General features: G+C 50.7%; 1 protein-coding gene across 2 annotated transcripts; it reads left to right on the forward strand.

Moving 5' to 3' along the window:
* The first annotated feature begins 923 nt into the window (after positions 1-923).
* On the forward strand, positions 924-14,979 carry CCT8 (chaperonin containing TCP1 subunit 8). 2 transcript variants are annotated; one of them, XM_073584586.1, is made up of 16 exons: positions 924-1,137; positions 8,374-8,464; positions 8,550-8,629; positions 8,730-8,879; positions 10,383-10,563; positions 10,642-10,703; positions 10,774-10,911; positions 11,179-11,357; positions 11,456-11,522; positions 11,863-11,950; positions 12,079-12,194; positions 12,401-12,472; positions 12,557-12,721; positions 12,811-12,930; positions 14,068-14,182; positions 14,767-14,979. In XM_073584586.1, exons 1-15 carry the CDS (start codon positions 1,078-1,080, stop codon positions 14,161-14,163), a joined length of 1,665 nt encoding a protein of 554 aa, XP_073440687.1. In that variant the 5' UTR covers positions 924-1,077; the 3' UTR covers positions 14,164-14,182; positions 14,767-14,979. The 2 variants fall into 2 exon arrangements, with proteins under 2 accessions (XP_073440687.1, XP_073440688.1); XM_073584587.1 differs by lacking the exon at positions 14,068-14,182 and having other exon boundaries at positions 927-1,137.

Genomic DNA, 14,979 nt, shown 5'->3' on the forward strand with positions numbered 1-14,979 from the left:
ACCTTAAGGGGTGCAGTTTTTAGAATGGTGTCACTTTTGGGTATTTTCTATCATATAGACCCCTCAAAGTGGCTTCAAATGTGATGTGGTCCGTAAAAATAAAATGGTGTTGTAAAAATGAGAAATCGCTGGTCAACTTTTAACCCTTATAACTTCCTAACAAAAAAAAAATTTGGTTCCAAAATTGTGCTGATGTAAAGTAAACATGTGGGAAATGTTACTTATTAAGATTTTTTTGTGAGATATCTTTCTGATTTAAGGGTATACAAATTAAAAGTTTGAAAATTGCAAAATTTTTGACAAATTTCGTTTTTTTTCCACAAATAAACGCAAGTTATATGAATGAAATTTTACCACTAACATGACGGACAATATGTCACGAGAAAAGAATGTCAGAATCACCGGGATCCATTGAAGCGTTCCAGAGTTATGACCTCATAAAGGGACAGTGGTCAGAATTGTAAAAATTGGCCCGGTCATGAACGTGCAAACCACCCTTGGGGTAAAGGGGTTAATATACACTCTGCTGGTCGCATTGGTAATACACAGCACTGTACTGGTCTGGTGGTACACTGTCGGTGCTGGATTAGTTGTCCTATTTAAAGGGCTACTCTCAAAGAAAGGATTTCTTGGTAATCGATGGGGAATCCAACCTCTGGGATTCCTAAAAATCCCCAAACCAGAATTCTGGACCCTAAAAGCAAAGATCTGCCTCCATTCATGGTCTATGGCACAGAGCAAGAAAGAAGAGCGTAGCCCCATAGACAATGCATGGAGTGGTCACTGAGCATGCGCACTACAAAGTCTGGGTCTTCGTGAGCCGCACACGCCCAGACCACGCTGCCTGCACAGTAACCAGGACACATAGTGGCACCAGGAGCACATCGATCATTGTCCCTTCCCTCCACTGCTCCCGCCGCCTGCTCTGATCCATGGCTCGGCTCAGCGGCTGCTCTAGTCTGCTCTGAGGCGCAGGGTGTTGTGGGTAGCCGTCTTCTGTCTCCGCCTCCTCCTGCCTTCTCGCCGGTTCTGTGCGCGTCGCTCGTCTCTGTCTCCCCGGACACCGGAGCCGCACACATGGCGCTGCACGTCCCTAAGGCCCCGGGCTTTGCCCAGATGCTCAAAGATGGAGCCAAGGTAACGAGAGCTGGTGGCCAGGCGGGGCGAGAGGTGCCATGTGCGGCACATGGAAGCTTCCAGAACAGTCCGGGGATGACGGGCGCAATACTGGGGGCGCGGACACCACAGCCCGTTATATGACAAGAGCCCCCCCCCCTCCATGTACCGCACATTACCGCTGACATGCCTGCGTATTCTGTGCGGCTATCTCATCTAGTGTCTAATGAATATGTTGTGAGACATAATGGAAACAGCCTCGTTCAGGTGTACTGTGCTCCCAGCAGCAGTGACACCTCCATCACTCCCCCCTTACATTACTGTGCTCCCAGCAGCAGTGACACCTCCATCACTCCCCCCTTACATTACTGTGCTCCCAGCAGCAGTGACACCTCCATCACTCCCCCCTTACATTACTGTGGATGTACTGTGCTCCCAGCAGCAGTGACACCTCCATCACTCCCCCCTTACAATACTGTGGATGTACTGTGCTCCCAGCAGCAGTGACATCTCCATCACTCCCCCTTACATTACTGTGGATGTACTGTGCTCCCAGCAGCAGTGACGCCTCCATCACTCCCCCCCTTACAATACTGTGGATGTACTGTGCTCCCAGCAGCAGTGACATCTCCATCACTCCCCCCTGACATTACTGTGCTCCCAGCAGCAGTGACACCTCCATCACTCCCCCCTTACAATACTGTGGATGTACTGTGCTCCCAGCAGCAGTGACATCTCCATCACTCCCCCCTGACATTACTGTGCTCCCAGCAGCAGTGACACCTCCATCACTCCCCCCTTACAATACTGTGGATGTACTGTGCTCCCAGCAGCAGTGACATCTCCATCACTCCCCCTTACATTACTGTGGATGTACTGTGCTCCCAGCAGCAGTGACACCTCCATCACTCCCCCCTTACATTACTGTGGATGTACTGTGCTCCCAGCAGCAGTGACGCCTCCATCACTCCCCCCTGACATTACTGTGGATGTACTGTGCTCCCAGCAGCAGTGACACCTCCATCACTCCCCCCTTACATTACTGTGGATGTACTGTGCTCCCAGCAGCAGTGACGCCTCCATCACTTCCCCCTGACATTACTGTGGATGTACTGTGCTCCCAGCAGCAGTGACACCTCCATCACTCCCCCCTTACAATACTGTGGATGTACTGTGCTCCCAGCAGCAGTGACATCTCCATCACTCCCCCCTTACAATACTGTGGATGTACTGTGCTCCCAGCAGCAGTGACATCTCCATCACTCCCCCCTGACATTACTGTGCTCCCAGCAGCAGTGACACCTCCATCACTCCCCCCTGACATTACTGTGGATGTACTGTGCTCCCAGCAGCAGTGACATCTCCATCACTCCCCCTTACATTACTGTGGATGTACTGTGCTCCCAGCAGCAGTGACATCTCCATCACTCCCCCCTGACATTACTGTGCTCCCAGCAGCAGTGACACCTCCATCACTCCCCCCTGACATTACTGTGCTCCCAGCAGCAGTGACACCTCCATCACTTCCCCCTGACATTACTGTGGATGTACTGTGCTCCCAGCAGCAGTGACACCTCCATCACTCCCCCCTTACAATACTGTGGATGTACTGTGCTCCCAGCAGCAGTGACACCTCCATCACTCCCCCCTTACAATACTGTGGATGTACTGTGCTCCCAGCAGCAGTGACATCTCCATCACTCCCCCCTGACATTACTGTGCTCCCAGCAGCAGTGACACCTCCATCACTCCCCCCTTACAATACTGTGGATGTACTGTGCTCCCAGCAGCAGTGACATCTCCATCACTCCCCCTTACATTACTGTGGATGTACTGTGCTCCCAGCAGCAGTGACGCCTCCATCACTCCCCCCTTACAATACTGTGGATGTACTGTGCTCCCAGCAGCAGTGACATCTCCATCACTCCCCCTTACATTACTGTGGATGTACTGTGCTCCCAGCAGCAGTGACACCTCCATCACTCCCCCCTTACATTACTGTGGATGTACTGTGCTCCCAGCAGCAGTGACGCCTCCATCACTTCCCCCTGACATTACTGTGGATGTACTGTGCTCCCAGCAGCAGTGACGCCTCCACCACTCCCCCCTGACATTACTGTGGATGTACTGTGCTCCCAGCAGCAGTGACACCTCCATCACTCCCCCCTTACATTACTGTGGATGTACTGTGCTCCCAGCAGCAGTGACGCCTCCATCACTTCCCCCTGACATTACTGTGGATGTACTGTGCTCCCAGCAGCAGTGACACCTCCATCACTCCCCCCTTACATTACTGTGGATGTACTGTGCTCCCAGCAGCAGTGACGCCTCCATCACTTCCCCCTGACATTACTGTGGATGTACTGTGCTCCCAGCAGCAGTGACGCCTCCATCACTCCCCCCTGACGTTACTGTGGATGTACTGTGCTCCCAGCAGCAGTGACGCCTCCATCACTCCCCCCCTTACATTACTGTGGATGTACTGTGCTCCCAGCAGCAGTGATGCCTCCATCACTCCCCCCTTACATTACTGTGGATGTACTGTGCTCCCAGCAGCAGTGATGCCTCCATCACTCCCCCCTTACATTACTGCGGATGTACTGTGCTCCCAGCAGCAGTGACGCCTCCATCACTTCCACATTACATTACTGTGGATGTACTGTACTCCCAGCAGCAGTGACGCCTCCATCACTTCCCCCTGACATTACTGTGCTCCCAGCAGCAGGGACATCTCCATCACTCCCCACTTACATTACTGTGGATGTACTGTGCTCCCAGCAGCAGTGATGCCTCCATCACTTCCCCCTGACATTACTGTGGATGTACTGTGCTCCCAGCAGCAGGGACATCTCCATCACTTCCCCATTACATTACTGTGGATGTACTGTGCTCCCAGCAGCAGTGATGCATCCATCACTCCCCCCTTACATTACTGTGGATTTACTGTGCTCCCAGCAGCAGTGAAGCCTCCATCACTCCCCCCCTTACATTACTGCGGATGTACTGTGCTCCCAGCAGCAGTGATGCCTCCATCACTTCCCCCTTACATTACTGTGGATTTACTGTGCTCCCAGCAGCAGTGAAGCCTCCATCACTCCCCCCCTTACATTACTGCGGATGTACTGTGCTCCCAGCAGCAGTGATGCCTCCATCACTTCCCCCTTACATTACTGTGGATGTAGTGTGCTCCCAGCAGCAGTGATGCCTCCATCTCTCCCCCATTACATTACTGTGCTCCCAGCAGCAGTGACGCCTCCATCACTTCCACATTACATTACTGTGGATGTACTGTGCTCCCAGCAGCAGTGACGCCTCCATCACTTCCCCCTGACATTACTGTGTTCCCAGCAGCAGTGACGCCTCCATCACTTCCCCCTGACATTACTGCGGATGTACTGTGCTCCCAGCAGCAGTGACACCTCCATCACTTCCCCCTGACATTACTGCGGATGTACTGTACTCCCAGCAGCAGGGACATCTCCATCACTCCCCCCCCTTACATTACTGCGGATGTACTGTGCTCCCAGCAGCAGTGATGCCTCCATCATTCCCCCCCCCCCTTACATTACTGTGCTCCCAGCAGCAGTGACGCCTCCATCACTCCCCCCTTACATTACTGTGGATGTACTGTGCTCCTAGCAGCAGTGATGCCTCCATCACTCCTCCCTTACATTACTGCGGCTGTACTGTGTTCCCAGCAGCAGGGACATCTCCATCACTTCCCCCGCTGACATTACTGCGGATGTACTGTGCTCCCAGCAGCAGTGACGCCTCCATCACTTCCCCCTGACATTACTGCGGATGTACTGTGATCCCAGCAGCAGTGACGCCTCCATCACTTCCCCCCCTTACATTACTGTGGATGTACTGTGCTCCCAGCAGCAGTGACACCTCCGTCACTTCTCCCTTACAATACTGTGGATGTACTGTGCTCCCAGCAGCAGTGACGCCTCCATCACTGCCCCCTTACATTACTGTGGATGTACTGTGCTCCCAGCAGCAGTGACGCCTCCAACACTTCCCCCTTACATTACTGTGGATGTACTGTACTCCCAGCAGCAGTGACACCTCCATCACTCCCCCCTTACATTACTGTGGATGTACTGTGCTCCCAGCAGCAGTGACGCCTCCATCACTCCCCCCTGACATTACTGTGGATGTACTGTGCTCCCAGCAGCAGTGACGCCTCCATCACTTCCCCATTACATTACTGTGGATGTACTGTGCTCCCAGCAGCAGTGATGCATCCATCACTCCCCCCTTACATTACTGTGGATTTACTGTGCTCCCAGCAGCAGTGACGCCTCCATCACTCCCCCCTTACATTACTGTGGATGTACTGTGCTCCCAGCAGCAGTGATGCCTCCATCACTCCCCCCTTACATTACTGCGGATGTACTGTGCTCCCAGCAGCAGTGACGCCTCCATCACTTCCCCCTTACATTACTGTGGATGTACTGTGCTCCCAGCAGCAGTGACGCCTCCATCACTTCCCCCTGACATTACTGTGCTCCCAGCAGCAGGGACATCTCCATCACTCCCCCCTTACATTACTGTGGATGTACTGTGCTCCCAGCAGCAGTGATGCCTCCATCACTTCCCCCTGACATTACTGTGGATGTACTGTGCTCCCAGCAGCAGGGACATCTCCATCACTCCCCCCTTACATTACTGTGGATGTACTGTGCTCCCAGCAGCAGTGACGCCTCCATCACTCCCCCTTACATTACTGTGGATGTACTGTGCTCCCAGCAGCAGTGACACCTCCATCACTCCCCCCTTACAATATTGTGGATGTACTGTGCTCCCAGCAGCAGTGACGCCTCCATCACTCCCCCCTTACATTACTGTGGATGCACTGTGCTCCCAGCAGCAGTGACGCATCCATCACTCCCCCCTGACATTACTGTAGATGTACTGTGCTCCCAGCAGCAGGGATATATCTCCATCACTTCCCCCCCTTACATTACTGTGGATGTACTGTGCTCCCAGCAGCAGTGACGCCTCCATCACTTCCCCCTTACATTACTGTAGATGTACTGTGCTCCCAGCAGCAGTGACGCCTCCATCACTCCCCCCTTACATTACTGTGGATGTACTGTGCTCCTAGCAGCAGTGATGCCTCCATCACTCCCCCCTTACATTACTGCGGATGTACTGTGCTCCCAGCAGCAGTGACGCCTCCATCACTTCCACGTTACATTACTGTGGATGTACTGTGCTCCCAGCAGCAGTGATGCCTCCATCACTTCCCCCTGACATTACTGTGGATGTACTGTGCTCCCAGCAGCAGTGACGCCTCCATCACTTCCCCCTGACATTACTGTGCTCCCAGCAGCAGGGACATCTCCATCACTCCCACCTTACATTACTGTGGATGTACTGTGCTCCCAGCAGCAGTAATGCCTCCATCACTTCCCCCTGACATTACTATAGATGTACTGTGCTCCCAGCAGCAGGGACATCTCCATCACTCCCCCCTTACATTACTGTGGATGTACTGTGCTCCCAGCAGCAGTGATGCCTCCATCACTCCCCCCTTACATTACTGTGGATGTACTGTGCTCCCAGCAGCAGTGACGCCTCCATCACTTCCCCCTGACATTACTGTGTTCCCAGCAGCAGTGACGCCTCCATCACTTCCCCCTGACATTACTGCGGATGTACTGTGCTCCCAGCAGCAGTGACACCTCCATCACTTCCCCCTGACATTACTGCGGATGTACTGTACTCCCAGCAGCAGGGACATCTCCATCACTCCCCCCTTACATTACTGTGGATGTACTGTGCTCCCAGCAGCAGTGATGCCTCCATCACTCCCCCCTTACATTACTGCGGATGTACTGTGCTCCCAGCAGCAGTGATGCCTCCATCATTCCCCCCCCCTTACATTACTGTGCTCCCAGCAGCAGTGACGCCTCCATCACTCCCCCCTTACATTACTGTGGATGTACTGTGCTCCTAGCAGCAGTGATGCCTCCATCACTCCTCCCTTACATTACTGCGGCTGTACTGTGTTCCCAGCAGCAGGGACATCTCCATCACTTCCCCCGCTGACATTACTGCGGATATACTGTGCTCCCAGCAGCAGTGACGCCTCCATCACTTCCCCCTGACATTACTGCGGATGTACTGTGCTCCCAGCAGCAGTGACGCCTCCATCACTTCCCCCCCTTACATTACTGCGGATGAACTGTGCTCCCAGCAGCAGGGACATCTCCATCACTCCCCCCTTACATTACTGTAAATGTACTGTGCTCCCAGCAGCGACATCTCCATCACTGCCCCCTTACATTACTGTAGATGTACTGTGCTCGCAGCAGCGACGCCTCCATCACTCTCCCTTACATTAGTGTAGATGTACTGTGCTCCCAGCAGCAGTGACGCCTCCGTCACTGCCCCCCCTTACATTACTGTAGATGTACTGTGCTCCCAGCAGCAGCGATGATTCCATCACTGCCCCCCCTTACATTACTGTAGATGTACTGTGCTCCCAGCAGCAGCGATGATTCCATCACTGCCCCCCCTTACATTACTGTAGATATACTGTGCTCCCAGCAGCAGTGACGCCTCCATCACTTCCCCCCCTTACATTACTGTAGAGGTACTGTGCTCCCAGCAGCAGGGACATCTCCATCACTGCCCCCTTACATTGCTCTGAATGTATTGTGCTCCCAGCAGTGACGCCTCCATCACTCCCCCCTTCCATTGCTGTAGATGTACTGTGCTCCCAGCAGTGACCCCTCCATCACTTCCCCCTTACATTACTGTAGATGTACTGGCTCCCAGCACCAGTGACACCTCCGTCACTTCTCCCTTACAATACTGTGGATATACTGTGCTCCCAGCAGCAGTGACGCCTCCATCACTTCCCCCTTACATTACTGTGGATGTACTGTGCTCCCAGCAGCAGTGACGCCTCCAACACTTCCTCCTTACATTACTATAGATGTACTGTGCTCCCAGCAGCAGTGACACCTCCATCACTTCTCCCTTACATTATTGTGGATGTACTGTGCTCCCAGCAGCAGTGACGGGTGTAAACCTTGCGAGTTGCCGAGAAATCACAGCTCCATACACTGTGTAGTGCCAGTACCTGGATGGGGAGGTACACATACAGACTGTTTGGCCTCACCACACATATGCAGTTCATGCAGCCCCCCCTGTAATGCCTTCTGGCCAGTAAATGGGCCGTTTGTTAGTCGCGTTTTCTTTCTATGAATACCCTGATCTCGTGACTCCGCGTTTTCCTTGCAGCATTATTCTGGATTAGAAGAAGCCGTATTCAGGAACATCCAGGCTTGCAAAGAACTTGCTCAGACGACTCGCACCGCGTATGGACCGAATGGTATCCGATCCTCGCCTCCTACTCCTCCATACCGGTACTTTCTGATTTGCTATTAACCCATTGTCTGTTTCTTCTTTATTTTCAGGGATGAACAAAATGGTTATTAATCACCTGGAAAAGCTGTTTGTCACCAACGACGCGGCCACCATCATCCGCGAGCTGGAGGTGTGTGATCCCATACAGATGTGTCACTCACGTTGTACTATTCTATGGGCGGTCATTGGTATCTTGCATTACAAACTTTTCCCCTTTTCCTATATATTAGGTCCAACATCCAGCCGCAAAGATGATAGTGATGGCGTCACACATGCAGGAGCAGGAGGTCGGAGATGGGACTAATTTCGTGCTGGTGTTTGCCGGCGCGCTCCTGGAGCTGGCGGAGGAGCTGCTGAGGATGGGCCTCTCCGTGTCTGAGGTGCAGCTTCTCTCCTAATGCCCAATGCTCTGGGAATTGTTTGCTCGGCTCTTACATTTCACGTCGTATTTGCAAGATGATGTAAATGTCGGATAGATGCAGATCTGACTTTGGGGGTCTTCTCTCACTGCTCCGAACAATTTGCCACCAAAGTATAAAGAGACGTGGGCGTGGTCTGCTGTGCACCCTCCTGTCTGGTCTAAAAGTCCAGTATTGCTGCCCTATAGTTTTTGGGGGAAGGGGGGTGTATGGCAGATACAGAACAGCGACACTAGCCCTTTTGTCTTCCCCTAGGAAATATTCTCATCTTCTAACATGAAGTCCTATCGTCACGGTGTGATTTGGGTTGGTGCCAATTGATTTTCAGAACCCGATCCATCGGCCGCATCAGTAATCTGTGGCCCATGAGATTTTAGCCCCGAGAATCGCCTCCTACCTTCCAGCATCCGTGTCTCTTCTTTTGACTAGCCGGCCAGGTGTGATGTCATTGTTGCACTGGGACGCACATATGATTATAGGGCAGCACGGTGGCTCAGTGGTTAGCGCTGGAGTCCTGGATTTGACTCCCACCAAGGACAACATCTGCAAGGAGTTTGTATGTTCTCCCCGTGTTTGCGTGGGTTTCCTCCGGGCACTCCGGTTTCCTCCCACACTCCAAAAAACATACTGATAGGGAATTTAGATTGTGAGCCCCATCAGGGACAGTGATGAAAATATGTGCAAACTGTAAAGCGCTGCGGAATATGTTAGCGCTATATAAAAATAAAGATTATTATTATATGATGTTGCGCAAGGCCGACTAATCAAAAGAAGAGGCACGGATGACGGGAGGCAGAAGGCGATTCTCAGGGCTCCCGTCAGATTACTGATGGAGCCGAGGGACGGCAACATGCAAGTCGGGGTTAATGGGGATCCGACCTTTTAGACCTTCACTATTAACAAAATAGTGGGAAGCATTAAAAGAGGTAGAAAAGCTCCTGACAAGACCATGGTTTTACCTCTATACAAGTCACATGTATTATGGGCAAATATTCATCCGACACTCGGCGGAAGGGGATTATTTATGCCAGAATTATTAAAGTGTAATCATTGAAGAGTAAGATGCATGATCACTCTGCATTATTCTCAATGCATTTATAGCAGATGAATGTCAGAAATCACAATTAGTAGAGGGACCTACGTGTTTACTGTGGGGTCATCCACCACAAGATTATAAACCATCCGCTACAGACAAATGTCTATGGGGCAACATGGAGGCACGTTCTGATGTCAGAAAGCCAAGAGGCAATCGAAAATAGCTGCACATAAAGATAGAGGGGGCTTTGTGTGGCCCGATTTCCCAGTAGGATCCGACAGCAGGTCGTCCTCCTGCACTGGTCCTGTAAATACCGCAGCATAAATATTAATTCTCACCCAGACTCATGTGCGTGTTGTCGGATTGTGTTCCCTGTATGCCATGTATCCAGCAGTGGGTCTTACTCTGTAAGCCTTGTACATGTCCAGGTCATTGAGGGCTATGAAAAGGCCTGTAAGAAAGCGCTGGAGATCCTTCCCGACCTGGTGTGCAGCTCTGCCAAGAACCTCCGCAACCTCGACGAAGTTGCCGCCCTCCTGCAAACCTCCATCATGAGCAAGCAATATGGCAACGAGGCCTTCCTGTCCAAACTGATAGGCCAGGCTTGCGGTAAGACGCGGAACACATTTATGCGCTGGGCGAATCGTCTCTGGAACACCTGCAATTATTTTTTTTGTCGTTATCTAGTCTCCATCCTCCCAGAGTCCGGACACTTCAACGTTGACGGCATCCGAGTCTGCAAAATCCTGGTGAGTCCATCTTCTTAACCGTAAGTCCTGTAAGTAATATGTATATATCAATGTGCGCCTTTCCTCCCAGGGGTCTGGTATCTGCGCCTCGTCAGTCCTGCATGGTATGGTGTTCAAAAAGGAAACCGAAGGGGATGTAACATCTGTGAAAGACGCAAAAATCGCCGTTTATTCCTGTCCATTTGATGGCATGGTCACCGAGACAAAGGTAAGTTGTGGTCACATAGAATTTCAGGGAGGGCAGCATATTTATCGCCATCATTCTGGCCTACATCCAAAGGCATTGGTTGATCGACAATGACATTTAAATGGTCGCTGCTTTTACAGGCAGATGTCAGCCGTGTAACACAGCCGTCACCTGCTCATGACTAAGCCCTCTCTATATTGGGGACGTGACAAAGAACGTAATGGTTTTGGGAAGGAAAAAAGGGCTGCAGTTGTCGGGTCAATAATACATGCATGTGTTTGTTCTCAGGGCACGGTGCTCATTAACAATGCACAGGAGCTTATGGACTTCAGCAAAGGAGAAGAGAACCTCATGGAAGGGCAAGTAAAGGCCATCGCTGATACCGGAGCCAATATCATAGTCACAGGCGGCAAGGTGGCAGACATGGCTCTGCACTATGCCAACAAGTACAACCTTATGGTGGTCAGGTGAGCCCTTCGATTGATATCTGACCAGTCATCTATAGCTATAGCCATGTCTTTTATGGCCCTGTTTATCTGATCTGTTTTGTCTTTTTTTTTTTTAGGTTAAATTCTAAGTGGGATTTGAGGAGACTGTGCAAAACCGTGTGCGCCACTGCCCTGCCGAGGCTGGTGAGACATTTTACCACTGTATTAACACTTATAGGAACATTCCAAAGCTGCAGAACCCAGCCTAGCGCTGCGCCTCCACTGCTGCCCTGGTGTTTGGCTGCAGCACTGATCACCTGTCGACATTGGTGAGCTCAGTGATTGGCTGCAGTGATGTCGATGTTGGCTGCAGCAAAACAATGAAAACAGTGGCGCCACAAAGGGAACCTAGAAGGGCAAATAAACCGCCAGCTTGTTTTTATTTTTTTCAAAAAAACTTCCTGAAAAGAGACAACCCTATTAAGTCTATTGGCAATGTGCTTGTGTCGCAGCCAGGATTTTACTTCTGTTTTCCCTCCTGCAGACGGCGCCCACGCCAGAAGAAATGGGGCATTGTGACAATGTGTACCTGTCTGAAGTTGGGGACACACAAGTTGTCGTATTTAAACATGGTGGGTATCACAAGCCCCAATTACTGTGCTTCCACATAGGTCTGCGAACCAGGCCCATGTAAAGTAGGAATTGAAACAAAACTCAATATTTTGTGCAATATTTGTTGATTTATTTATTTTTTTTGTAGAAAAAGAAGATGGTGCCATTGCCACCATAGTCATACGAGGGTCTACGGACAACCTCATGGACGACGTTGAGCGCGCGGTGGACGATGCCGTCAACACCTTCAAAGTTCTCACCAGAGTGAGTAAAAGCGACAAGGACAAGTAGGAAAGGGCGTATATATTAGGGTATTCAGAGGAAGATTATGGTCGGGGGTCTGTGTTCGCTATCCTAATATACTGGGAAAGGGTCCCATAATGATACATTAGAGATATATGGGGCGACTTCACGTCTCCTCAGTGTTGCTCCTGACATTGATACGAGGATTTTCTTCTTTCTTGATGAAGGATAAGCGTCTCGTCCCAGGCGGCGGCGCCACTGAAATTGAATTGGCAAAGCATATCACTTCCTACGGAGAGGTAAGGTCGTACGGGCCAGGCTGACACCACTTGTAACCTCTGCACATTACCTATATAACGGCTGACATCGCTCTCTGCTTCTAGACGTGTCCGGGGCTTGACCAGTATGCAATCAAGAAGTTTGCAGAAGCATTTGAGGCAATTCCTAGAGCCCTTGCTGAAAATTCTGGGGTAAAGGCAAACGAAGTGATCTCTAAATTGTACGCAATGCATCAAGAGGGGAACAAGAACGTGGGCTTTGACATAGAGGTAAGGGTATGGGGGGGCATGTGTTGGTACTGATACCAGGGCTAGAGTTGTGTCCACTACAAAGACTGATCACATCTGCTTACCTCCAGGCTGAAAGCGCTGCAGTGAAGGACATGCTGGAGAGTAACGTCTTGGATACCTACCTTGTGAAATACTGGGGAATCAAGCTCGCCACAAACGCGGCCGTCACTGTCCTGCGAGTGGATCAGGTAAGTGATACAGGGGTAATGTGCAGGAAATTACGGCAACGCTTTGCCAGGAACAATGTTAAAGGAGTTGTTCAGGGATATCCTTAGGATAGTTGATCAATATCTGATCGGTAGAGGTGCGACATCCGGCACCCCGACGATTGGCTGCTCCCTGTGTCGGTATTGCACAGCTTTGCCGATGGAATGGAGCCTGTGGCCGGGTACTGCACATCCGCCTCCATTAATTTGAATAGGGTGCAGATGTGAAGTCCTCTGCTGTGGCCAATGTACAGTCAACGGAGATGAGCTGAGCAGTACCAGAGGCCACCGACTCCGGGAACAGCTGATTGGTGGGGTTGCAGTCCCTGGCACCTCCCTACCCATCAGACATTGAAGACCTATCGTAGGGAAAGACCATCATCCTGGACAATCCCTTTAAGTGTTAGAGAAGTTCTGGATAATATTGAGCCATCAGAACTGATGCAGCTGATGGCCATTTCATGTCACTAAAGTGACTTTCCTGGTAAGCATGACAGAGCTTCCCTTCCTATTAAAGCAGGAACTTCATCAATTGCCATAACCCCAAACATACAAAAATAGCACCACCCCACGTGTACAGGTTGTATCAGGTATTGTAGCTGAGCTATAGTACCATACACAACTAAGGGAGAGGGGGTAGTCCTGGTCCTGAAGAAGCCTTTTCTTTCTAATGTAGAAACCTTACTAAAGGGGTTGCTATAGAAAGAATGACACTAGGACGGGTAACTGCTTTTCATTGGGGCAGTCACTGCCATCTTTTTGCTGAAGCTGCAGTCTCTTCAAGAAGAAGAATTCATATTCTGAAGCTCCGGTAATAAACTAGGTAGAAAATAATCAGATGCCCCATATAGGCTGCAGTCTGTACAGATAACTCTGCTCTATACACCTGGATGGGGCTTGGTGCAGCACCAGCTGCGGCTCTTTTTCCTCTCTATCCGGCATCTTACAGTCCTAGCAATAATGAATTATATACAGGACCAAAGTCAGGATCATTAAATTCTCATCAGTACTTGTCCGGCCGTGACTGATGAGTAATATGGAGGGGGCCCTCATGTTTTAGGGGTTTTTTTTTTTTTTTCCTCTTTCTCCTTCATGCTGAACTCTGTAAAACCTTTATAGATTATTATGGCAAAAGCAGCGGGTGGACCGAGAGCCCCAAAGCAGCAAGGACACTGGGATAAAGATGACTGGCAGGATGAGCCTGACAAACCATAGGCCTCTTGTAAAAGAGCAGGTGCCCATATTGTGTGCCACGTTGCACGGACCACGCACCGCATGATGTCACGTTTACTAACTGCCTGGTGTGCCTCTTACTGTCATGTTAATAACCCTGAAGTTACTCCTGAAAGAGCGCCACTCTTAGAAATGTCAGTGGATGAGAGTGGCGGTGCACTTACTGCTGGACACCATCTTGCATGCATTGTAGAAAGTGTATCTTCTGGACGTTTGCCTGTCCCCACCTTTATTTGATGTCAGTAATCGCAGCCCCCCCCCCCATTTCAGCTGACTTTTTTACACAAGCATGCAGGGCTGCCGTAGAAAGGTGGCCAGAACGTATCACAAGGCGTTCCTGAATCGGGTGATTGTAGCCTTGGACTATTATTTGGTGGCCATTCAGGATGAGTAGCCGTCCTTCTAATACAAGGGCGGCTACACAGGAAAGCTCTGGGGAAGAGCGGCTGTCTGCACAGAACAGTGCTGGGGCTCTGTGTAATGTGGAACAGGGGCAAGTCCTGGCCTGACAGGTCACAGGATGGTTTATCTGGTGCTGCACATGTTGGTAATAACTTATATATACTTTTTAATTCTCTCCATCAGATAATCATGGCAAAACCAGCAGGTGGCCCCAAGGCACCGACTGGTAAGAAGGACTGGGATGAAGACCAAGACTGAGGCCCCCTGCGTTATTTATCTGTACTTTTCCCACTATGGACTGTCTGAGGATATATACAGCGGATGCTGCCCCAAGAGATTTTTTTTTTCACTTAAGTTAAAAATACTGTACAATAATAAAGTCCCAGGTTCATAAGA

The sequence above is a fragment of the Dendrobates tinctorius genome, unplaced genomic scaffold, assembly GCF_039654945.1.
Source record: "Dendrobates tinctorius isolate UK_male_01 unplaced genomic scaffold, ASM3965494v1 ptg000084l, whole genome shotgun sequence".
Taxonomy (NCBI): domain Eukaryota; kingdom Metazoa; phylum Chordata; class Amphibia; order Anura; family Dendrobatidae; genus Dendrobates; species Dendrobates tinctorius.

Bases quoted from the DNA above. Each gene is read 5' to 3' on its own strand.
- CCT8 (XM_073584586.1), top strand. From the start codon at position 1,078: ATGGCGCTGCACGTCCCTAAGGCCCCGGGCTTTGCCCAGATGCTCAAA. The intron at 8,465-8,549 runs GTATCCGATCCT...CTTTATTTTCAG, and splicing joins CACCGCGTATGGACCGAATG to GGATGAACAAAATGGTTATT. The intron at 10,912-11,178 runs GTAAGTTGTGGT...GTTTGTTCTCAG, and splicing joins GCATGGTCACCGAGACAAAG to GGCACGGTGCTCATTAACAA.